Source organism: Ovis aries, chromosome 1, assembly GCF_016772045.2.
Source record: "Ovis aries strain OAR_USU_Benz2616 breed Rambouillet chromosome 1, ARS-UI_Ramb_v3.0, whole genome shotgun sequence".
Taxonomy (NCBI): domain Eukaryota; kingdom Metazoa; phylum Chordata; class Mammalia; order Artiodactyla; family Bovidae; genus Ovis; species Ovis aries.
Window position 1 is genome coordinate 86,603,444 of NC_056054.1, and position 26,428 is coordinate 86,629,871.

At 41.0% G+C, this 26,428-nt stretch overlaps 1 protein-coding gene across 9 annotated transcripts in view; it reads right to left on the reverse strand.

Moving 5' to 3' along the window:
- SORT1 (sortilin 1) overlaps nt 1-26,428 on the reverse strand; it is a 66,617-nt gene that overhangs the window by 20,748 nt on the left and 19,441 nt on the right. For 5 of the 9 annotated variants that reach the window (XM_012177849.5, XM_060401276.1, XM_012177840.5 and 2 more), the window contains exons 2-10: nt 24,524-24,583; nt 23,145-23,218; nt 12,989-13,091; nt 12,299-12,463; nt 9,208-9,281; nt 6,091-6,140; nt 5,091-5,218; nt 1,507-1,651; nt 296-451 (exon numbers count right to left, since the gene is read on the reverse strand). In XM_012177849.5, the coding sequence (XP_012033239.1) occupies nt 296-451; nt 1,507-1,651; nt 5,091-5,218; nt 6,091-6,140; nt 9,208-9,281; nt 12,299-12,463; nt 12,989-13,091; nt 23,145-23,218; nt 24,524-24,583 (955 nt within the window). Of the gene's footprint in view, nt 1-295; nt 452-1,506; nt 1,652-5,090; nt 5,222-6,090; nt 6,141-9,207; nt 9,282-12,298; nt 12,464-12,988; nt 13,092-23,144; nt 23,219-24,523; nt 24,584-26,428 lie in introns of all 9 variants that reach the window. The other 4 variants (XM_004002278.6, XM_060401275.1, XM_012177835.5 and 1 more) reach the window with 1 other exon arrangement.

Here is a 26,428-nt window from a genome sequence, read left to right on the forward strand (position 1 = left end):
TATTGCTCCATCCTTGACAATCAGAAAAGCAGTAAGTGATTCAAACTCCTTCCCACAGACCTGAACTTCCCAATACATAAGACTTTTTTCATAAACTAAATAACCTCAAATCTTTCTTTAGGCCTGCTGTTGCTTTGTTCTTTCTTAGTTCTAATCCACCATAACTTACTTAAAATAGAGAGCCAAAATTCACACAGACAGGCTTGCTGGCCAGGCAGGCACCACCGCTGAGGGGACAGGACCATTGGTTTCCCCCAACGCCTCCACTTTGGGCATATTCAGCTGAGGGACCCACCTTCTGAGAGCACACTTGTCATATAGACCCCACGAAGGGAGGTCACATTGGTGAAGTCCGTCTCGCCACCCGTAGTGGTGTAGAGATGTCGGTCCAAGGATTTGGAATAGACAATGCCGCGATCATCCGAGGTAAATATGGTACCAAATCCAGTGTCTGGAATAGGCAAACAAACAAACAAACAAAAACCCACCAAGTCTTGGGAGGGAACAGGGAGAAAAACAACACTCTAATCATACACAGGACACACACACACGCACACATCAGCCACCTGTCCCTCTTCACGATGCAGACGCAGACCTGGGAGTTAATCAGGGATTCACAGTTAAGAGCTTCGTGGCCATCTTTAATTCCAGTACCCAGCTTAGTGCCTGAATATAGCAGATGATGAATCTCTTTAATAAATTACTCAGACGTTACAAAAAAGCTCTTATATTTTGGTATAATCAGTTATATTTTGGTAGCAGAGGCATTGCATTCAGCTTCATATCTTACACATCTTTAAATCTTTTTACTCTAAACGGATGCTTCTCAAACTCTCTGTGATGATCAATTTTAATATTTTAATTATGTCACAAACTGATGCTTTTGTAAATATAATGAAAAACTTATCACTAGAAAAATGAAATATAAAAGAAAGAAAAAAATACAATCTTCAAATTTTTTTATTATTAGAGTCAACAGATACAAAATTTCTTTGTCACAGAGCTGTAAGAGTTTCTAAATGCTTGCTGCTGCTTTCTGCACTTATTTGTTACTGAAGAATTTGCAAATCAGTACTAGTTCTCTGACCATTCGTTGAGCAGCACTGCTCCAGAACACCTGGATGTACCTACAAACCACATTAGAGGGTCAAAGAAAGTGGCCTTTTTAACAGAGGCTACATATCATCTCTAAAACAAGTAGGCCACTAATAAATTCCCAGCGGTGAAAAGAAAAATCAAAGAACCCGTCTGCCAATGCAGGAGACATAAGAGATGTGGGTTGGATCCCTCGGTTGGGAAGATTCCCTGGAGGAGGGCATGGCAACCCATTCCAGCATTCTTGCCTGGAGAATCCCATGAACAGAGGAGCCTGGCAGGCTATAGTCCACAGGGTTGAAAAGAGTCAAAAATGAGTCAGCATGCACACTAAGAAGGAAAGCTACTAAAACAGGGTTCGGAGTTTAAGTCTCTATGCAGTCAAGGGTGAACCATTTGCAAAGCTCTTACCTCCAGGTTCATCTACATGCATGAACACCATGTCGTCATTAGCTGCTAGAATAGAGTAGAACTGTTCTTGCCCCACAGATGGGAGCTGGGCCATGCTCCATGTGTCTCCTTGATCTGTTGACACATGAATCCTTCTTGTTGTATCCTGGAACAAATGCCGATACTTATCTTTTAAATATTCCACCAAGATGCCATATGCAGTGACATTAATAGGCACATTATTATTTAATAATTATACTCATTACCTATTTCCTCACTAGCTACATCTACTATAAATGAAAGGTCCTAGTACCAATTATCTAAGCTTTTTCTAACCTCTTGCAAAGATCCAGGCACTGGAACAATCCATTCTATTGTAAGTAAGGTTATCCTGGCTTTCTCTTTGGCTTCTTCATTCTTGTGTGGCCCTCTAAGATACCAATATTATCCTCCTAAGGCTATGGTTTTTCCTGTGGTCATGTATGGATGTGAGAGTTGGACTGTGAAGAAGGCTGAGCACCGAAGAATTGATGCTTTTGAACTGTGGTGTTGGAGAAGACTCTTGAGAGTCCCCTGGACTGCAAGGAGATCCAACCAGTCCATTCTGAAGGAGATCAGCCCTAGGATTTCTTTGGAAGGAATGATGCTAAAGCTGAAACTCCAGTACTTTGGCACCTGATGTGAAGAGCTGACTCACTGGAAAAGACTCTGATGCTGGGAGGGATTGGGGACAGGAGGAGAAGCGGACAACAGAGGATGAGATGGCTAGATGGCATCATGGACTCGACGGACATGAGTCTGAGTGAACTCCAGGAGCTGGTGATGGACAGGGAGGCCTGGAGTGCTGCGATTCATGGGGTCGCAAAGAGTTGGACACGACTGAGTGACTGAACTGAAATGAACCTCTGACATGCCAATTTCCTTCAACAGAGATAAGGGTTTGTTGGGACCATGATGAGCTTGGCTCTGCAGCCATTTGCATATGTTTGCTCAGATAATTCTTAAAATGATGGCTGCTGCATAGAAGTTTGGTTCCTTTCAGATAGCTCTGGCATCATCGAAAGAATTAGGTAATGGGTCTGGAAAATGGAGATGAAACCCAGGTTTGGAAGATCATGAAGTAAATCAAAATGTGACACGTCTCTTCTTTAAGGAAGGCTCTCAGAACAGCCATGATGGAGGGAACGGGCCAGGCTGGAAAGAGGGCAAGCAGAGTCAGAAACTAACATAAGGAGGCTGATCAGGGAATGTTTAGCTGTCAAAAGGGGTCTCCCTCGTGGCTCAACGGTAAAGAATCTGCTTGTAGTGCAGGAGACTCAGGTTTGATTCCTGGGTCAGGAAGATCCCCTGGAGGAGGGAATGGCAACCCACTCCAGTATCCTTGTCTGGAGAATCCTATGGACAGAGGAGCCTGGAGGGAACAGCCCACAGGGTTGAAAAGAGTTGGACACAACTGAAACAACTTAGCACGAATCCACAGGTTGAGGCAATTAACATGTACTATCTGATAAATAGTTTAAAATAGCTTCTAGACACAGTTCAGCCAGGGCACGAGAATTAGTCTTTTTAAAGTTCAGTGATGAGTCCATTTAACTTACTTTTCTAACTTACATCTTAGATGTTTACTTTGAATCTTATACTCGCTGTTATAGGTAAAAACTGGAGTTCAAAAGCACATAGTAGAATTTTAATTTTGTGGACACCAGCAGTGTACAGGCAGCTATCTCTGGAATTACACAGTCTGGTTTCCACCAGAGTTCCACCTAGACAAGTTACTCAATTTCCTAAACTGAGATAACAGTATGAACTATAGGGCTCTCGGGAGGATTATTACAAAACTGCTCGAGGGCGTGATGTGTAGTTACCTTGTCTACTTTTCTTATCTCTAATTCTCTCTGAACCCACTCCAATCAGTCTCTTAACCACAGTACTCCAAAGAAACTGCTTTCATCAAGGTCACCAACAACCTATACTTTGCCAACTCCAGTGGGTAATTCTCAGAACACATCTAACTCCACATCTCAGCTGAATTTAATGCAGCTGACCATTTCCTCCTCATTGAAACCTTTTCTTCACTTGGCTTTCAAGGTATCACCATGTGCAGTGACATTAACAGGCACATTATTATTAACAATTACACATCTCATTATCCACTTCCTCACTGGGAACAAGGTCCTATTCTCCCCCCTCACCAGCCCCTCCCTCTCAGTCGACTCTGCTGGTTTGTTCAGTCTCTCCCCACCATTCCGAGAGGGGCACCAGGGCACCAAGTGCTCAGCCCTCCCACCTCTTCTCAACCTACTCATTCCCCTACCAGATGCCATCTAGTCACACAGCTAGACGAGACCATTCATATAATTCTACTATATAATTTTGGGAGATTCATATACCCAAATGCTTACCTGACATTTTCACCTAGATATCTTACATGCATCTCATATCCAAAACTGAATTCTTGATTTTCTTCCCACAAACTTGCTTCTCCTGCAGTCCTTTCCGTATCAGTAAATGGCACCACCATTCACGCAGTTGCTCAGGCCAAAGACTCTAAAATTATCCTCGATTCATCTTATTCTCTCACAATCTGCATCTAATCTACCAGCAAACACTATTGGTGATGCATTTAAAAACACATCCGTGATCTTACTATGTCTCCCCTCGTCCACTGTTAACAGCCCGGTCCAACCTACCGTCTCTCTCACTGCTGCTGCTGCTGCTTCCATTCCTGACCCTTAGGTGACACTATGCACACCTATTCCATCAAAACAAACAGCCAGCTAAACCATTCCCCTGCCTGCACCCCTTTCACAGCTTCCCAGTGCACGAAGAATGGAAGCAAGGTCTTCCTCACAACCTACAGAGCCCCTGTGTCATCTGGCCACTGGCTGCCCATCTTGGGACCACCCTTTCCCGTGCTGCAGCCCTGCTGCCCTTCTCACTTTTCTTCAGCATTCCAAGCATGCTCCAGCCCGAGGCTCTTTGTACTGTTTCCTCAGCCTAGATATCCACGCAGCTACGCTCTCACTTCAGTCGGGTCTCAGAGAGCCCTTCCAAACCACCCTATCTGGAACAGCGCTGCTCCAGTTCCTGCCACTTTTTATGTATTTATTCTGTTTTAGGTTTCTTCATAGTTTTAATCTTTACCTGATATTATATCATATTTGTTAGTTTAGTATCTATCTCCCTACTTGAATAGAAACTCTGAGAGCAAGACATTTATCTGTTTTGTCCACTGCTATATTCCTAGAACCCAGAAAAGTACCTAGTATACAGTAGGTACTCAAAAAATGTTACACGTTTCCATTATTTTCATTGGATAATGACCAAGGAGATTGCTTTTTTCAGAATCCATGTGTGAGAAAAGCCCAAACAACTGGGTCGATACATCCTAAACGGACACCAGAATTCAGCTGGTGACACAGGCCACAGTGAAGAGAAGCCCAGAAGAATCAATCAGCCCCGATAAACAGAAGCACTTCCAGATCTAACGGTGACACTGAATACTACCAAAGGCAAGAAGCTCCATCAGTACGTGCACCGAAGCTATCCGTTTGAGGCACATTTACAGAAACATCAGAACCCAAAGAAAAGAGGCAAACACCCACCTTATCAGCCATCACAGAGGCAAAAAGGAAACGTCCCCCAAGACCAAATGAGTAGATTTTCACACCAATGGTTTTGAAGCTTTTCCCCAAGTCTGCAGTTCTTCGTAATTCCAGTGCCCCAAGGTCAGCTTCTTAAACAAGACAAAATGTTAATTAAAATTTCACTTACTGGTGAGCCTCTAGTTCAAAACAATTGTTTTAGAACTACTCTTAGTTTTATAGCAACAGAATTTTCAATGCTATGCATGTTAATCAGGTAACAATATAAAATGATATAGGAATTGACACAGGAAATTCACACTTTGGTTTTACCTTTATACATGTGAAGTTTTATACTGGACAGGAAGAGAGAATTAATTTCAGTACAGTGTTGCATTAAAACACCACAGCATCCTATTTTAATTTCTTCATGACACAGTTTGAAATTATCTTATTGTATTTTAAGTTGTATCATTTGAGTTTTGATTTTATGGCTGATCATCCAACATGTATACATGAATTTAAGCTCCATGAGAGCAGGCCTCGGGTGTTTTGTTCTCACCATCCTGAGAAGAGTGTTAACATACCACTGCAGGTGTTTGAATGAATGAATACATGAAATGAATCTGTTGAACGAATAAAGATTATGCTTTCAGCTTTGCACCACTGACTGGAAAGCCAGTGGCTTCCACCAACACAAACACAGCCCATGCTCTTTGGCAGAAATCACTATGCATTTCATTTTGTTATTGGTTGTAGCCTAATATTTACTTTATGTACACTGCTAAAATTAAGTATACTGTCTCTGTGTATAGCCTGCATTTTTTATTTGATCAAGGCACAGCATAGTATTTGGTTGTTCATGCTTCCAAGATTTTAAAAATCACTAACAGCTAGTTATCTTTAGCTATTAAAATTATGAGAGAATGGAAGGATCTTTGATGCTTCTACCTATTACAGCTGAGAATATTCTACCATGAATGGACACCAGGACACTTTTCTGGGACTAAAATATACTTACTGCAGGAGCCATTCACATAGGTGGTAAAGAAGATGATGTTTTCTGATCCCCTACAATGAGGCAAAGACAGGGAAAAGACACGGTTCAAGACTGCTAACAGACTGCGTTAACCTTAGTCACTCAGCTCCAGGCAGGTCTAATAAGCGTCACCCATGGGTACTAGCCAAAACAGCCTTCTCGGATGCTGTACACATGATTCTTCCACAGCATCATATCTAGGCGACCCCAGTCTGCTCCCAGGCATTCTCCACACTCCACTACTTCTTTATGTGAACTCTTCCAGCCAGTCAAACTGGTCTCCTTACACTCTCCAAGCCTGCCTCCTGCATTGGTTCAGACTGTTTCCTTCCTAAAATGTTTTTCTCTTACGTGACTAAATCTTACCCTCACAATATTTAAGCTCCAGGTTAAAATCTGGCTCTTCCATGAAGTTTCCTGTCACTCTAACTTGAAGACTTCTTTGCTGCAAACTTCTAGAGTGGTGGTTCTCAACCAGGGCCGACTTTGCTCCCCAGGGGACATTCTTGGCTGTCACCAGTGGGGCAGGGGAGATGTTACAACTCTTATGTGGGGAGAGACCAAGGATGCTGCTAAATATCCTGCACAGGCTTGTCCCCCACAACGAAGAACTATCCAGTCCAAACGCCATTAGTGCTTGGGTTGAGGAATGCTGCTCGAGAGCCCGTGCAGCTCTGTGTCAGCCACCTGGCCATTCCTTTGTCTCTGTTTGGCTATTCTAATTGCCTTGCCTCTCCTACTACACCACTGAATTCTTCACAGCAGGTACTAAGTTTTGTTGTTTCCCCTTAGAACCTAGTTCACTGCTTTGCATGAACTAAATAATTTAGTTCTTTCATCTGAAGTAGACAACTAGGTCAGAAGTTGAATTATTTAAACTCTAACTTGGAAAGGGAGTTCCAAGGAATTAGATTTAGACCTTGATAGGACTTATAGATTAGCACCAGCAAAAGGTGCTGGCTATCAGATATAGAGAATAATCTAGGGGTTTCCACTGGGGAGAGGGGAGAAAGGGGTGGGAGATTAAGAGGTGGAAACTACTGTGTATAAAATAAATAAGCTACAAGGATACATTGTACAGTGCAGAGAACAAAGCCAATGTTTTATAACTATAAATGGGAGTATAACCTATAAAATTTTTGAATCACTATGTTATACACCTAAAATGATTATAATATTATAAATCAACTGTACCTCAATAAAACAAAAAAGGTGCTGGGTCTGAGCACGTTCTTTCAGAGCTTTAGACTGTAAATTTCTAGAAACCAAAGATCTAAAAGGTGAGTAGACAGCAGCAGCCCAGACCTCATATTTAGACACTATTCAATGAAGCAAGGTAACAAGAGTAAAGATTCTTGTATAAGATACAAAACAAAATACCATTTTAAAATAACTCTTTAGTTTTAAAGATGAGTTTTCTGTTGTTTCCTTTAGCTTTATTGAGGTATAACTGACAAAACTGTAAGACATCTAAAGTGTACATTGTGGTGATCTGATATATGGATGTAAAGATGAGCTTTAATGATTAAAATTATTATAGTCTTTATCTGAACACACACTACATATTTTAGGTCTATCAGGAGCAAAATAATTTGTTAACTTCATTACTTTAAAAATTCCTTCCTGATGAGATCATATAAGATATAAAGACAATTAATTAAAATACATAAAACGAAAGCAAACACGCGATGCGTACCACAGTAGTGCTATAAAAACCTCATTTAACTAGCATTTCCTAAGAAAGGATGCTTGCTTAAGCATCATTTTTTAAATGTTTTGGTTAATTTCAATGGACATATTTGGCAATGTCTATATCACACATTTTCCTACCTCCCTAAGCAGAGAACAACAAACACCAAACTCTTCCTTGGGATTATGGACCACTGTCACGAACACCAACTGTATGAAACTGTAATGCAGTGTTCCCATTAGAAGCTACTGAGGCTTCTGTGTTCTCCTGAAAGTGAAAGTGAAGTCGCTCAGTCATGTCCGGCTCTTTGCGACCCCAAGGACTGTAGCCTACCAGGCTCCTCCGTCCATGGGATTTTCCAGGCAAGAGTACTGGAGTGGGTTGCCATTTCCTTCTCCAGGGGATCTTCCCAGCCCAGGGATCGAACCCGGGTCTCCCGCATCGTAAGCAGACGCTTTACCGTCTGAGCTCCTGACATAGCACTAGATCCCTCCATCCTGTCTGCTTCTCTGTCTTGTTCTCTGTCTCTGCATGTTCTTAGAGCTCTTCCTGCCTCCGTGTGGCTCCCAGGCAGCAGACTCTCAAGCTGGTCTGTGCTTGCTGTTTACACTCACATACCCCACTTCTGGCAGCAACCTGCTATCAACTGGGAAACTAGATCAATGAACTTGCTAAAATTAGTCAAAGTGAAAGAAGAAAGAGGCTCTAAACAAGAATCTGAACCTAATCAGGATTTGGAGGTATGACGGCTCTTAATTCTTGCTCAACCATTCCCTAAACTCCCCAAATAAATCTCCTTTCATAGAAGGAACAAGCTAAATTCCAGAAAAGTCAAGCCACTGACTAGCAGCTGATCCAGGTTAGAACAAAGGTGACCTGACTCCGGAGTAAGAGCCTCCTCCACTGTATCCTCTGTAAGCAGATGGGGTGCGTAATCAAGAGGAGTGAATGAGTTGCGGTGCATGGATAGCGTGACTCTGGCAGCCAGGAAGCTTTCTGAGCTTTCTTCCTGATTCCTCACTACATTCCACCTAACTGGCATGGATCTCTAGATGAGGGAGCATAAATGTGCATGCAGAGAAGCATGTAAGTCCCTCAATCAAAGCTGTATTTTATGCTACTGCAATTGATGTCACCGTTTACACAGAATAAACCTTTTGCAGGCAGTACCTACTTGGTGACGCGCCTTGTTTTATATTTTAACATTTAGTGAGACACGTCTTCTTTCCCAGCAGAATGAGAAGTTTCTCCAGGCCAAGGTCTATGCTGCACCCCTCTCTCACATCCCTTATGGCACCCTGAAGAGCACCTGGCACACATTAAGTGCTCAACACTGATTCGTGCGACTTCTGGCGGCATCGTCAGGGAAAGTTTAGGGCTCTGCACAGATGGACTCTTCTGTTACTCACCATTTGGCCAAACAGACTGCTTTGTGGATTTCTTCCCATTTTCCCCCAAAATTCTTGGACACCCACAGGCCATTCTGAAAGATTATAAATGACTTATCAAAATTCCAGCTTTATCATGTGCAGCTGCTTGTATGACCTTTTAATAATTCATATCCAATCATTCAGGGCAGTAAAAACACACACTGAAATTCCAGCCAAGCTGCCTGAGCTCACAGACACACACAGTTTATGGGGCCCCCTCTAGGGTCTTGGAACAAGTTCAGAATAACAAATGCTTATGAAGTGCCTACTATGTGCCAGGTATACCAGACGCTGCGCTGGGGATACAAAGATGAATAAGACATACTCCCTGCTCTCAAGGAGCTTACAGTTTAACAAGGGTACACAAAAGAAAGTTCAATACACACGGTAAGTGTTATGGAAACATGGTCTCTGGGGTAACAGCAGGGAGAGACAAAGCATTAGAGCTGACTTGTGAAGAAGACAGCCAAACGGAGTCTTAAATGATGAGCAGTGTAACCAAAAGAAGGCAAATGGGAGATGAGATGTCAATGCACGAAGAGATTAGTACAAGCAGAGACAGAGAGGTGGTGAAACATCTCAGTGTGTGCAGGGAGCTGAAGCCTTCAGACACAGATGGAGCAACATTTCAAGGGGAAGAGAGGAGCCAGTGCTGGGGAGGGGTGGCAGCTCGTGCAGAGGAATCTGGTCCTTATTTTATATGGGATACTGGCAGGAGGGGAATGACACAACCAGTTTTACTTTTTTAAAGAGGAATACTTGGGTGACAGTGGGAAAGATGGATTTCAGAGGGTTCAAACTATTAATAGAAGCAGGGAAAGCAGTGACTAATTGCTGCATTGAGTTAGTGAAGCCTGAAGCCACAGCTGTGAGGAAAAGGCTCAGAAATAATATAGACTCTAGATTCAGTAGAACTGGACACTTTCCTGTAGGGCAGGATGGAGTGCATGCGTGCGCGCGTGCGTGTGTGTGTGTGTGTGTGTGAAAGTTGAACACTCCGGGATTCTTGGTGAGGGGAAAGCAGTGTTGTGGAATCTTTAGCCAGCATAAGGATGAAGGGAAGAACAATATGGCTGAGAAAGGTTAAGTTTGAAGGACCTGTGGGACATCTAGCTAGAGATACCCAGCAGACAGCAAGGAAGGCATCTGCAGCCCCAGGAAGAAGCCAGGAGCAGAGGTAGGCATTTGAGAATCTGACACATCACAGTGGTAGCAAAATGGTAAAGAGTGGGAGAGTAAAATGAGCATTTACTCAGAGCAACATGAGCAATAGGGATTTAAGAGGAGGTTGAAAGGAGTTTAAAAAAGAGACTAAGAAGCAATGGTTAGAAGGTAGGAAAGAACGAACCAAAGGGACTGCCATACAAGCCAAGCAAGTAGAATTCCCAAAAGGAGGTCAATACTTTCAAGTGCAGCAGAGACTTCATAACATAAAACCAGACAATTTCAGTGACATTGGCAATAGGAGTCTAGTGAGCCCAGACCCCCTGGAGGTGGGACTGAAATGTCCTGGAGCAGCTCAAATGAAACGGTGATGATTTAGGTAGAAATAACTTCAGCGGTCCTCCACTCTCACCCACCATTCTTCTTTAACTCTTCCTCCTCTAGTAACATTCACCTCCCAGCATTCCTAATTAACCTAATCCACTTAGAAATAGGGAACGGTCTGATATCACCTATTTACACTTTAGTACAAATTGGTCCATCTCTCCACCCTGATTATTCGTACTTCAAACTCACCCTTAATGGGAAGAAATTTCAGGTCTAAAGGCAGATTGTGCCTGCCTCTCCCTAGGATAGCTGTTTTAATAAACTTAAGGTACTTGGTAAGGGTGATGGGGTTTTCAAAGGCAGATCAATGATTCTGTCCATTCAACAGGGGTCTCTTTGTTCCCTCGAAGGGCCTACAGCTCAAGCTGCTGCTGGTAAGTCACTTCAATCGTGTCCGACTCAAGCTGCTGAAGGCCAATTTCCAGGAACTGTTGCTTTCAGATGTGATGCCTATCTGGTAGGCTAGTTTTCCTCCTCTGGCTGAGTTTAACTCTGACCTTCCTTGAGCCTCTCAGCCTGACCTCAGCTGAAAGTTCTGCCCCCAGAAGGCCCAGAACCCTAGACCTCTCTTCCAAGTGTCCTTCTCATCCTCCCTATGCCATCCTGTTGCTCAGCCCAACTTGTCTGTATTTGATAACCCTACTTCCATTCCCAGAATGGTCATCACAGCAGTGGCTCTCAGACTTTAGTGCGCAGGCTCATCTGGCGAGCTTGTTACAAACACTAGCTACCTCACTGACACACTACATCCAGATCAGGGCCAAGCAATCTGCATCTTAAACCAGCTCCCAGGGATTTCTATCTGATCCTGCAGGTCAGCAAACCACACTCTAAGCAATATGATGAGAGAGAGCCATATAAACACAGAATGTAATTATGACTACTATCATAGTCTGGCAACTCAGCCACTCTGGGCCCTTAACATCTATGATAAAACAGACTGGTCCTCCAGGAATGGTAAAGTTGAGCTGCTCCTCAGGAAACTTTCGGAACAAAGGTGGGAGGGCCACCCATGGTTTCTGGGAAGAATACAGGAATGGGGTAGGGGGTGCAGGGAATTAGGACTCTGGATATTTAATACATGGGCATCAAAGACAGACATCAATGGGTTTTTATACTAAGGACTGAACAAGGAAAAATTATAAAGGTGCAGTTTGGCCATAGGAAAGAAACAATAATCTGAAAAGTTTAACAATTTATGTCTGTCTCTTGCAGATCACGAATGATTAAACTGTTTCCTAGTTCATTACTCTAACAGTAAGTATCTGTTCACTTTTTAAAAAATTGTAATGATAACTAGACATACACCTATCTGGTATAGACAGCATATAAAAATTGTGTCCTTTACCATATAGGGAAACACACACACACACAAACCAAAAACCCACACTTCATACCATAAGAAGTCACTAGAAGACAGTCCAACATAAAAAGCATCACCTGCATGGTCCTCTTAAGACAGTGTATTTTGAGACTATAAAAACACAAAAGGCAAGACAAGTTCTTCAACTAGACTTACTTCAGTGCTGAGAGCTAAAAGATAATCAGAATTTTGCGGGCTATACATCATCTGAGTCAGAGGATGAAAAGGGAGATTGGTCTGGACAAAGTTCTTTGCAAAATCTGATGATCTGAAGATTCTTCCTCCATGACTTCCTCCAGATACCTCTGCTGTTAAAATCACCTGGTCAGGGAGAAGGAAGTTCAGAACCAGGGTATAATACTATAAAAGTACACAAAGTTCCTCCACCATTTTCACCAGACATTTGTTCAAAAATTTTAGTTCCAAAAGTAAGAAGAGTTATAAAAACAGATTAGCTGATACACTCTCTTCCTGAAGTATTAGTCTTAAGAAAAAACTACTGTCCTGAGCCAGTGCACTGTATCTATGAAGACAAGCTTGATCAGTCTGAGATCAGCCAGTTTTCCCAAAGACTAGCAGGTTGTCTTTAGATGTATACCTTGTAACGCTAAACAACCACCACATAATTATGAAGAGTTTTGGTGCATCTTAGACAAGGTCCAAGAAAAGAACTTGTATGCAAAATGCCATTCTTTTGTAATGAGTATTGTCTCATTCTATTATATTGTAAATATTGTACTAGTAAACTAAATACATTGCTGTGTATCACTAGACCACTCACGTATCAACATCTGACAGCCCTGCCTACGGTATTACGCACTTTTGTACACGTATGAACAGTCTTACCTTCCCGGAGTTCTCAGGACCAATAGCCATGCCAAATTCAGTCCGAATGAATGTGTTATTGATGAGATTTGTGATATCCTTAAAGTTCTTTCCATAGTCCTCACTGAGAGGGGAAAAAAAGGACAAATTCAGAATGCAGAGGTCATGGGCACTGATGGGTTTGTACCTAGCTTCCCTCACCCTCCTGATTCTACCCCTACCCGCAGTGGTGGGCCTAATTAGTGGAACGAAGTTCCAGTCCCTCATGGGTGACAGGGTCAGGAATGAGGAAAGGACCCAGACTGAGCCACTAAGAAAAAACTGGGAGAACTGGGGTCTAGTAGGAAACACACTTAAGACAACCACTTAATGAAACAGTCTGTCTTCCTTAAGGATCAGTGGTTCTTAACCAAGGTATTTTTGCCCCATGCCCCCACCCCACCAAGCAAACATTTGGTAAAGTCTGGAGACATTGTTCATTATCACAACTCAGGGTTGGGTGCTACTGGCATTGTACTGACATCGTAGTAGGTAGAAGCCAGGGGTGCTTCTAAACATTCTACAACACGTGGAACAGTCTCCCAAAAAAGAGAGGGCCACAAGCATCTGGCATCGAATGGTGCATCTGGTCCCAAATGTCAATGGCATCAACGCTGAGAAACTCCCATATTGTAGCATGTGAATGCAAAACAAAACAAAACAAAACAAAAAAAATGCAACAGGCATTCTGATACAGTGAGAGCCCAACTTGAAGTAGACGCCAACGTAAGCGGCCAGCACTGCTGAAATAGCTCTGGGAGTCCAGAGAGGTGGCCTGTGACCCTGCACTGAATCGACCCATCCTTCCTCTGTATTTAGTTATGAGCCATGAATTCCCTTATTATTTTTTTTAAAATATTTTTTGACGTGGACCATTTTTAAAGTCATTATTGAATTTGTTACAATATGCTTCTGTTTTTTATTTTGGTTTTTCAGTCCTGAGGCATGTCGGATCTTAGTTCCCCGGCTGCTGCTGCTAAGTCGCTCAGTCATGTCCGCCTCTGTGCAACCCCACAGACAGCAGCCCACCAGGCTCCTCCGTCCCTGGGACTCTCCAGGCAAGGACACTGGAGTGGGTTGCCATTTCCTTCTCCAATGCATGAAAAGTGAAAAGTGAAAGTGAAGTCACTCAGTCGTGTCCGACCCTCAGCGACCCCATGGACTGCAGCCCACCAGGCTCTTCCGTCCATGGGATTTTCCAGGCAAGAGTACTGGAGTGGGATGCCATAAACCACACCCCCAGCACTGGAAGGTGAAGTCTAAACCCCTGGACCGCCAGGGAAGTCCCAATTCCCTTATTACTTAAGCTATTATATTAAAAGTTTGAGTTGGGCTCTCTGCTAAATGTAGTCAAAGGCCTTCTAACTAATTTATCAATGCATTGTATTATACTCATGATAAAGCTTGTAAGTTAAGTAGCAGGATCTTGAGAACCTCCTCCCCTAAAGTTACCATCCTTAGGCACAAATCTCTTAATGCATGCAGCACCCAGCTAAAGAAGACAGATAAACTTAATCTCAACTCCTAGGCTGTTGAAAGCTTTATCCAAAAGTTCATTTCAACAATACCTTTGAGAAGTATTAAAGTCAATTTTTAGATTTCAAAACGTAAGAGAAAAAAAAGTCAGGAGTATTTCATAGTATGCATAGCTCTAACATGATATATAATGCTAGATCTTAATATTAACTAAATTTCAGTATCCATAAGTGATGACCACAGTGCACTGCAAGTCAGTTGCCCATGATAAATGCAACGTACAGTGGTCTTCACTGATAGAATATATGACTTAAGAGGCGGTACAGTTTTGCTATCAGCCTCAACAGGAAAAGAATCGCAGAACCACAGACCACGAGAGAGGCAAGGAACCAAAGAGAACATCTTGTCCAACTCCCTTATTTCACAGAGGAGGAGGTTCACGGGGAAGCAATTCATCAAAAGTCAACCAGCCAATTAAGGGCAAAACTGAAACTACAATCTAATTCTCTTAACGCTCAGCCCCTAACTTGAGACAACTTTTAATTATGTGTAAGGAATTCTTCCTTTGCACCCAGTGGTCCTGCTCTTTCTTGCCAGGGCTTGTGGCTTGTCAGGAAAAGTCCGCTCAGAGGAAACTGGAGAGAGACAGGAGGGAAGTATCTCTGAGTGAACGTAGAGGCCCCTTCACTATGCTAACGCAAACTACATGGGACTTTTCAGTTGTCTTTCCATCTCTTAGAACACACACAGAGAAAACCATATAAAATAGGGACCAGAAACCACCCAACAGATTCCTGTTACCCTTCCTTTGACTTCTGAGTACAAGAAAAGTTCTTATCTTCTCCACAGCAGGCCAAGAGATATGCATATTCGAGTCCTAGTTCTACAGTGCATACATCAACAGCTCAGACCATGTCCTAAAGGGTTTGCAGCAGCTTGGTTATCACCAGTTCACAAATCACCCCTCCTTCATGACATCCCAGGGAACCTCCACAAACCTGCTGGCAAGTGCGCTTGCTTTTCAAGAACTTGGCACACAAACACATCCCTGCCCTTCAGAAAAAGAAAGCAACACGAGGGAAACAAAAAATCATCTGCTACAACACTCTGGCACTTTAGCCAGATAAACAAATGGAGCATGATAGACCAGTGTCAACCTGCTGGGATTTAAGTAGTGTTTTGTCAAAGCTATGTTGGGGCCAGGAATATATTTTAATATGGCACTTTGCTTTAAAGTGGCTTTATCTTTTATCAGCATATATACTGGCATACATCATATATCATGGAGAGGAAATCAATGAAATATATTGAAAAATAAATAACTTTTCAAATTCCATATGATAATTAAGAGTTATGAACAGGAAACATTAACAAAGCCCTGTGAAACCATCTGCTTTAGAAGTAAGTCTTTTTGATAACAATTCTATACATCAAACCTAACAAAGCTCTTTCTGGTTAGCAAAAATAAATGATTACTTTTGCTATATCTGTGGTGTAAACATGTATAAGAATATGTACATTTGTAACTGTGGTGTTGGAGAAGATGCTTGAGAGTCCCTTGGACTGCAAGGAGATCCAACCAGTCCATTCTAAAGGAGATCAGTCCTGGGTGTTCATTGGAAGGACTGATGTTGAAGCTGAAACTCCAGTACTTTGGCTACCTCATGTGAAGAGTTGACTCATTTGGAAAAGACTCTGATGCTGGGACGGATTGGGGGCAGGAGGAGAAGGGGACGACAGGGGATGAGATGGCTGGATGGCATCACTGACTGGATGGACATGAGTTTGAGTGAACTCTGGGAGTTGGTGATGGACAAGGAGGCCTGGCGTGCTGCGATTCATGGGGTCGCAAAGAGTCAGACACGACAGAGGGACTGAACTGAACAACAAAAAATAGTACTGGAGTACAAACGTTTTGGGGATAGAGCCTAATACCACCAAAGAACATGAAAAATTTAGACATTATTTAAATAAATGGAAAAAAAGTAATCATTACATGGAGTTCTGATAAGACATGGCATTAAAATTCCTCCTGAGATGAACGACTCAGGAGGATATTTTTCCAGAAGACTAACATGTTGACCGACACTCAACCCAAACGCCAATAACCAAGAATCACACCTCCATTTTTTACCACTTTTCATTTATAATACAGAGGAACTGTGACAATGGGCATTTGACCTGCAGACATTCAGTGAAAAGTAACAATAAAAGAATCCTACAATAAATATCTCAGAAAATCTTACATTTTACTTTTTTCAACAATCAAACAAGCATAAATATCCTTGCTTGGTTGACTTTCAGGCCTACTTACTTCTTTACTCCTTTAATTCATTTTTGCCATGATTAAATCACTATAAATTATTACATAAAAGCAAAAAGGAAGACAACAAACTCCAAAAAAGTTAGTTTTGTAGTTTTCACTAATTGAGAAAGCTCATACAGTTAATCCTCATTATTTACAGATTCCATGTTTATAAATTTGCCTACTCAGATTTGTAACCCCAAATCAATACTCATGGCACTTTCCTAGTCACTGGCAGATATGCATAGGGCCGCAAAAACTGTTGGGGCTCATGTTCCCTTCTGAAGTCCAACAAGCAAGCGGCTGGCCTGCTTTCTTATTTCAGCTCTTATTCTGTGCATGAGTATCTTCCTCACAGTCTGTTTACTGCTCTGCATTCTGCATTTTTGTGCCTTCTGTTAGTGCTTGCTATTTAAATAGTCCCCAAGCATAGTTATGAAGTGCTGCTTAGTGTTTCTAGAGAACATATGTGAGTTAGATAAGCTTCTTTCTGCAACAGTTGGCTGTGAGCTCAATGAATCAATAATACACATAAGGTATCTTTAAACAGAAACACACATAAAACAAGGTTAAACAAGATCGACTGATGAAAATGAATACTGTGGCCGGAAGTTTGCAGGAACCTAATTCTGTATTTCCCCCAGAAGCAATGGCTCAGTATTCACTAATTCAGTAATTCACAGAGACTGGAGAACATAACTACTGTGAATGAGAACTAACTGGATTGAGATTTCCAGTTATAAGATCAATAAGGAGAATGTAGCTTATTAAAATGTTCCAAAAGACTTACAGACCTGAAACCACTGCTGGGTGAGCTGGGCAGAATCTGAATCTACATTAAACTGAATTCCCAATACTTCAGTTTCTTTGTTTTAACCCCAACTGTCTGATGTTACCTTATGTGTTTTAATTGTCATTGTGTTTTATACTTATTTGAAAAGGATGCATGTTTTCTACAGAAATTTTGAAAATACAAGTAGGAAAATAAAGAGGGTGAAATATTATAAATAAAATCACACAATTTTTTATCAGAAGGAATGTGAGTATGTATCTGAGGTCCTTATTTTGCTCTCATTGATAATAAGACAATTCTAAGAACAGGATTTTCATTCCCATGAAAATCATGGGAATATTTAAGTGACAAAAACCACCTAGCTTCATGGTTTTTATATGCCCTAAGTTTGTAAAAAATGAAGGTGCAGTAAAATGCCATTATCATACATTTCAATAAACTTTAAGGAACAAAAAGTAGAAAGATATATTCTGCAAACAGAATTTATGCTAACCTTGTAATTAGAATATCCAGTCATTGCTAATAATCTACTACAGTGAAAACTGAGCCAAGCTTATCATTACAAAGGTTGTCATAACGAGATGCCTTGGAGAACCTGGTTTACTGAACTCTGCTTTAATATCTGCTGCATATCTTTATTGTTTATTTATTTATTGACCATGTGGGTTCTTAGCACCCTGACCAGGGATCAAACTTGCATTTCCTGTGGTGGACGCATGGAATCTTAAACACTAAAATGTCAGAGAAGTTTCTGTTGCATATTTTTAAGTTATCCTTTTTATTAAACCTCAGGTAACTTCCTGAAAAACTTACATTGACTACAGTACAAACTTTAATGTGAAATCTCTTAGAGATTCCCTTACCAATTTCCAAAATTTGAACAACTTTCAATAGGAAACAGAAATCACAAGTAAAACAGTCCAGCAGTTTTCTGTTAATTTGGTATAGAATTTTGCTGTACATAATGTGCTTCACTAAGTTAATCTTACAATGAAAGGTTAGACTCAAAGGGCCATAAAACAAAAAGGCACACAACATTTGTTGCTGAAAATCAAATTATCATCTTAACTATAGCTAGTTATTTCCTTTTTAATTTCATATTTGCAAGTGAGAGGTAAGTGAACTTTATAATCTGTTATATGAATTAATATTCTTGAAGAGGGAATCAAAATTTATACTATTCAAATATGATTCCCTTTAACTGAAGATATTAGTATGTTATTCAATTCTATCCAATCATTAATGCCCAGGGACTTTATTTCCCAAATCTTTTTTTAAAAATATAAATTTATTTATTTTAATTGGAGGTTAATTACTTTACAACATTGTATTGGTTTTGCCATACATCAACATGAATCTGCCACACGTATACACATGTTCCCAATCCTGAACCGCCCTCTCACCTCCCTCCCCGTAACAATCCTCTTTCTGAAGTGTGCTCCCTCTAACTCGGCACAGGTAACAGAGACAGCTAACTTCCTTCTCCTCATGCATACCTCCATATGGTACTGCTTATGGCAGGTGGCATCTGATTAGCTGCCTCCTATTTGAATCCCAAATGAACCTTTGACCACATAAGACTTGAGAGAGATAGACAATCCAATAAATAATACAATCATTAAAGCTGCAAAAAACAGAAGAGTCTTCAGAGCAGATTCAACAGGCTTTTATTTGATTTCTCAGTTGTGCAAGCTCAGCATATTCAGGACTCATTTTGCTCAAATTGCTCCCTCCCTTTCCCATTTCTGAAGCAACACGTGACTCTTGGCTGGTGTGTCCAACAACATGAGTCACTTTAGACTAGGCCAGGCCAGCCTAGCTGGAGAGGCAACAAGACATATTTACAGTGTCCACCCAAATTTTGGAAGAGTTTTCACTTCACAGCAGGGAGGAAGTAATTAATATTCAAAATGACCTTGCAAAACCAAACAAACCCAACAAACAAACCTAGTATGCAAAATGAAGAAAAAGAACCTTACTAACATACTATACCAGAAACAACTTGCTTTACTCTCTAGTAAAGTATATATTAGTGGTTTCTTACAAGACTAGGCAAATACAGGATGGAAAAAGGCTGAGTCAGAGGGTGGTAGGTATTTAAGCAGTAACATAGTGATACTGTTTTGTTTGGGGTTGTCTCAAAGTAAGCACAACGCTGAAAATCAGCAAAAGGACAGGAAAAGCAGTCGTGAAAACACTTCACTCCCCATAGGTATGACTCTGGTTTGTCAGGTCCAGTTCTAGCCACCTGATTGAAGAGCACTATAGAGGCTAACACGTGAATTGAGAAGGCAAGCAAAAAAGCAGCCGAAGCAACAGGTTTCGAACATAATTCAACCAAGAGAAGGAGTTTAGTAAAGGATTCAAAACATGCAGAGATCAGAGAGGAGGTTTTCATTTGCTACCATAATATAAACTGGAAATAGGCATCTTCTTAAGAGAAACCCAAATAAGACGGTAGGTGTTGCAAGAGGGCATCAGAGGGCAGACACACTGAAACCATAATCACAGAAAACTAGTCAATCTGATCACCCGGACCACAGCCTTGTCTGACTCAATGAAACTAAGCCATGCCGTGTGGGGCCACCCAAGACGGGCGGGTCATGGTGGAGAGGTCTGACAGAATGTAATCCACTAGAGAAGGGAATGGCAAACCACTAGTATTCTTGCCTTGAGAACCCCATGAACAGTATGAAAAGGCGAAATGATAGGATACTGAAAGAGGAACTCCCCAAGTCGGTAGGTGCCCAACATGCTATTGGAGATCAGTGGAGAAATAACTCCAGAAAGAATGAAGGGATGGAGCCAAAGCAAAAACAATACCCAGTTGTGGATGTGACTGGTGATAGAAGCAAGATCCAATGGAAATCAGTCTTGGGTGTTCATTGGAAGGACTGATGCTGAAGCTGAAACTGCAATACTTTGGCCATCTCGTGCGAAGAGTTGACTCATTGGAAAAGACTCTGATGCTGGGAGGGACTGGAGGCAGGAGGAGAAGGGGACGACAGAGGATGAGATGGCTGGATGGTATCACCAACTCAATGGACATGAGTGTGAGTAAACTCCAGGAGTTGGTGATGGACAGGGGGGCCTGGCGTGCTGCAATTCATAGGGTCGCAAAGAGTCGGACACGACTGAGTGACTGAACTGAACTGATGACACACATGTGTGATATTTATCACAGCAGCATTAACAGTAGTGAAAAAACTACAACTTAGGTGTCCAAGAGAATAATGACTAAGTAAATTCTTTCGATCTAACAAAAATTATAAGAATTTGACAAATATTATGGTAGGAGCAGTGACCAATCAGAATGGTTATAGTTTATAACATCAGGTGTTGGTAACACTTGCATGTTGGCTGGGGTAGGGGTGTACTTGTAGAAGCTATAGAGGCATCTGGGGGCAGGCAGGAAATCACCTTTTATCAACTGGTATGGAAGGGTTTCAACTCATTTAGAAAACTACTAACAGTACCGCAGTGCCAGTACATGCTGGTCACATGCCACACCTGGCCACTGGCCAGGCAGCAGCTAACAGTGCCAAGTTCTTATTCCATGACAAGTGCTGGGAAGCACAGCTCTCAGTGGCTCTAAGGCGGCTGTTATTATCATCTTTCTTTTACAGGTGACAGAAAGACTCAGGGAGCTTAAATGACTTACCCAAGTTCATTCTACTCACAAATAACACTGAGATTCAACCCCAGGCCTATATGCCAAGAGGTAACTTTACACTGTACCATGTTGCTTCCTAAGGCTATAGAGTTATATGGTATAACATTAAAGGAGAAAAGTCAAGATAATAAACTGTAAATAAGATTACTTGACTTAAAGGTGATTTTTTTTTTTTCATTTAAAATTTCCAATGTTTTACAATATGATTGCACTGTCTTTTTAACGGAAGGTGAATAGGTAAGAAAAAGTGTATCACAAAGACTTTTACAACAGCAAAGTTTCTTAAAAAATGGAAAGAGTTTACTAAGGTTACAAAAATTTTAATGCATTTTTTTCCTTCCTAAACAGGACACTTCATCTACCCGAAATGGTTCAACTAGTTTTCTAACTTATAAACAAAATCACCTATAAATTACAGTCCCTTCCAGAATTAGGATTCTGTAATACCTTGTCAATCCTTATCAAACAAATAAAAATACTATTAGCCTGAGAATTATTAAAGAAGGCAAGGCATTCATTCATTCAATTAATACGTACTGCCTGTCTGTTATGTGTCAGTCATTTAGTTAGTTGCTGGAGAACCCCAAGTCAGTCAAGAACCTACCTTCATGCAGTGTACAACAATTTCAGGATGGCAATTCTTTCTTGACCTATTTTTAAATTAAAGTCTCTGTGTTGAAGGGCAGAAAGCACTGGCTCCAGACTCAGGAGCAGCAGTCAAGGGTCACCTATTGGGAAAGGGAGGCTGGACTGATATATATCAGAGTTTCAACATGGGTTCATTCCCACCTTGGCCAGCGTCAACAATCAAGCAAAGAACCCTGAGAAAGTATGGTAGCTTCTGGGAGATCCTTTGGCCCAGAGGGTAATTTCTATATTATCTGCTGAAATGTCAAATTTCTTTGGGTCTCTAGGCAGAAAATGGGACAGACACCCATGATGGAGGAGACAGTCAGCAACTTCTGGGAGTTAGCTGGCTTTGAATCTTACAGGTAAGGAAAAGAATCCTACCCTTTAACCAAGGTGGACCTTTGAAAAGACAACTCTCAAACTTTGTGAATGTCACAGTATAGACTATAGTCCCAAAACACATATTACCATCATCATTACCAGGCACTTTGGTAGGTATGACCTGAGAACCTCCTTCGGACCTAAAAACAATCTGTTTGGGGCTCATAATGTTAGATGAAAAATATTATCTAATATTTTAGATATTAGATATCTAACTTCCCTGGCAGTCTAGTGTTTAGGACTCCACATTCTCACTGCCAGGGCTTGGGTTCAATATCTTATCAGGAAACTAAGATCCCTCAAGCCACATGGTGGGGCCAAAAAAAAAAAAAAAAAATCACTTGGAAGGTACAGTAAGGATTGTTACTTCAGGAGTATAAAACCATTTTGTCCTGATAATAAATAGAAAGGTGGCTAAACTCTATGCTGCTGCTGCTGCTGCTAAGTCGCTTCAGTGGTGTCCGACTCTGTGTGACCCCACAGACGCCAGCCCACCAGGCTCCCCCGTCCCTGGGACTCTCCAGGCAAGACCACTGGAGTGGGTTACCATTTCTACTCTATGCTACCTCCCCACAAATAAATACCCATTTAAATTAACATATACACACGCCTATAGACACTTCATCTTCTTTTACTGTTCTGCCACTCAGTCAGGTCAACCTTATTTCCTTGGAACTAGATTCCTTTTCATGCTGCTTTAGGTTGCTAACTAGATAGATATTTAAAAATGTGCTGAGGGTGACAATCTAGTGAAAATTTAAGACGGCCAGAAGATCTTTAAAATCAACTGTTAGATCCCATCATGCCTAGAAAAGCAGAGAACTTACAGTCACAATATGTTACTCAATCAAATTCCCCAATCATATGCTAGGCATCTCACCTTCGATATAGCTTGGACTGTCCAAAAGTCATAATTACCAGTGGTACATGGAAGGTGGTTAAGACTAGAATGATCTGAAGAGACAAAAGCATGTGGTCAATAAGAAACATAATCCAATTACATGTTTGCAATATCTGAATATCAGAAATATTGCCAATAATTCTGCTTCACAGTAGCCTATATTGTAATACATCTGAAAACCAAGAAGGACCAAGTGATTACGGCTTACAATGATTCCAATTCTCAGCTTATTTTGTTGAGATGGTCCCACTGCCTACACCTGATGCAGCATGAAACAGAGCTGATCAACTCCAAATCACAGTAAAGGAAGAATTTAACTATTTTGTACCACATTATTGTGAGATATTCTCAGTCGAGAATCATCTTTCTTTCCGCTTACAAGGCTAGAACAGAGTGAATGCTCTAATAGAGGTTGCTATGTCACATCTGTCCTTTTCTTCTTCTCCCTGCTATTAGTTCTCCATGAAATCAATTTTTTAAATAAGTATTTTTCTAGAGAAAACATACATGAAGATATGATTGTGATAAATTGGAATAAGAGGCTAGGGAGTCTCATACAGCCATATAACAAGAAATCTTGGAGATACCAACTATCTTAGATAAAGTGATAAATCATGGGAAATAGTGAACAACTCAAATTTTAGAAGCAAATGAGACAGGCTTAAAGAAATTCTACCAGCGATTTAAAAATTAATAACTTGCTCTTTAGTACAAAAATTCTATTTCTTTTGGCTTCTGATATAGCCTCACGTGCCTCAGTGCTCTGATACATACATTACTGGAATACTGGAGGGCATGAGCTGTTGTCCCTGCCCTTGCTCAGGCAGGATAATAACTGACTGTCTCATTCCCCCGATGCTGGCAGCACCTACCTCCTTTGTGGTTGGGGAAAGGCCAACAGATGGAGCTGAACAGCGATAAGCCCATGGCTGCCACAGTCCTTTAAAACTAACTATGGGAAAGGATACAGGAACAATACAGGTCGGAGGAAAAATGCCAACATGTGTAATGTGCCATTTTCTGCTTCCACATAGAAGTTTTCCCAAGAATTGTACGGCTGCCTTTTCACACAGCACTCTCCTCTTTTCTTCTTCTTGCTCATCTTGATATCAAGCAGCCACCAAAGACTAAAAAGGTGTTTAGCTTTCTATTATGGAAGAAGGTGGTCACAAGATGTTCCTAGTTCTAAAAGCAAAACCAAACCAACCATAGCCTTCTGGAAGTCTGTCCTACAAACGCATTTCCTCCAGCTGAAGTTGGAGACAGTTTCAGAAGGTAAAACATTTAACACTTAAACTCCCCCAAATCTATACCATCTTCTTGCTAGGCTGAATCAACAAAGTCAGAGCATTACTTACCCCAGTGCTGTCTCCAACCCAGGACAAGGATACTGAGCCACTGAGATCATCGAATACATGCTATAAGGGGGAAAAAAAACCTCATTTAGAAATGACATCTCCTCTTCAATCTTCGACTTCTTTAAATAACACAGACCACTATTACTTTCAAAGTAATTATCTTTACAATTAAAAGGGGATATGGATTTCTGGAGCAAAATTTGGAAGAGACAGCATTTAACTACTTAACCTGAATCACAAATAACTTGGAAATTTTAATTCTCTCTTACATAAAGTAAGCCAAGCAGATGAGTTCTCTTCACTGTACCAGATGGGGAGATGGGATAATCTATTTGCTTTCTCCAACAGAACTAAATATAAAGATATAGAAAATATTCTTAGGATATTTTAAAACAAGAGATCACAGCCCACAATGACAGATATAATTGTAAACCAATCAGCATAATTTAAATTCTTCTAAGGAGCCTTCACAGTATAGCCAAATAGCTAATAGCTGGATTCCTTTTGTTTCTAGGCTAATACATCCAAATGACAAGGGAAAGAAGCAAGAGTAAATGCCCTTGTTTCACCTTTTTATTTAATAATAATAACTACAACAGTAATAATATTAATAATAATAGAACCACCTTAATAAAGTTGTGGTGAAAGTGAGGAGACAAAAAAGGGAAAGCTGGTATACTGTATCCAAAATATGGTAATCATATTAAAATTCATTATAATAATTATTGTAGGTCCTTTTGAGTTTTGGTTTTCCAATACTTTCTTCTCTTTTATAAAATAGTATATATCCATTATAGAAAAAAGTAGATGATAATGTTGTTGTTTAGTCGCTAAGTCCTGTTTGACTCTTTTGTGACCCCATGGACTGAAGCCTGTCAGGCTCCTCTGTCCATGGATTCTCCAGGCAAGAATACTGGAATGGGTTGCCATTTCCTTCTCCAGGGAATCTTCCCAAGCCAGGGATCGAACCCATGTCTCCTGCTTGGCAGGTGGATTCTTTACCCCTGAGCCACTCGGGAAGCCCAGACAATAACAGAGACACACAACAAAGAAAATACGAACCTCATCACACAGAGACACTCAGAGTTAACATTATGTGTATGATCTAGTCTCTATCACTTTTTTAACCAATAAAGAAATAATACCAAAAAGGCAACATTGGCACTTGGTAAAAACTTCTTACTACATAGATTAATATTAGAAATGTATACAGTAAGAAGTGAAGATCCTTCCTCTTCCCCACCACAACCTCACCACAGCCCCACCACCCAGAGGAGTTAGTAGTTTGTTGATGACTATGCTTTTCTTTTCTGAAGACTTAAAAATATTACAAAGATTTTTAAAATCTTAAATATGCCTTGCCTTTCCAAATATGAGCAGTTCCTTAGGAGCCAAGGATATAATTTTTATAGTTGCAGTATGCCCTGTGCCTACCATGATACTTTGCATGCTCAATAAGCATTTGTTGAATTATACATCCTTCCCAAACCACAAAGTTGACTCAAAATACAGCATGTCTATAATTGGTGGGATTCCAGCTGCATGGTTACTCAGGCCACCAATCCGAACAGAGATGTCTGAAGAAACAGAACTCACACATTAACTGTTTGGCTTATCTTCTAATTTTCTTCTGTGGTCCTACTAGACGGGTCGCTAAATTCACCTATGCTATTTTCCCCTGTACTGTAAGTAGCTTCGAGGTCGACAGAATCTCTTGTACAATCTCTGTAAATAGTACACTCAGTGCCACACAGACGGCTTGCTCAGTAAATGCTAGTTAGCTCTCAAATGCTCAGAGCTTCTCACAGCCACTGCAGGACAGAAAGGCTATTCATACATGTAAGCTGGCCAAGCATCTGAGAAAAAGTAGGTCTGCTGCTAGAGACATCTGGACCCATAAGCTTA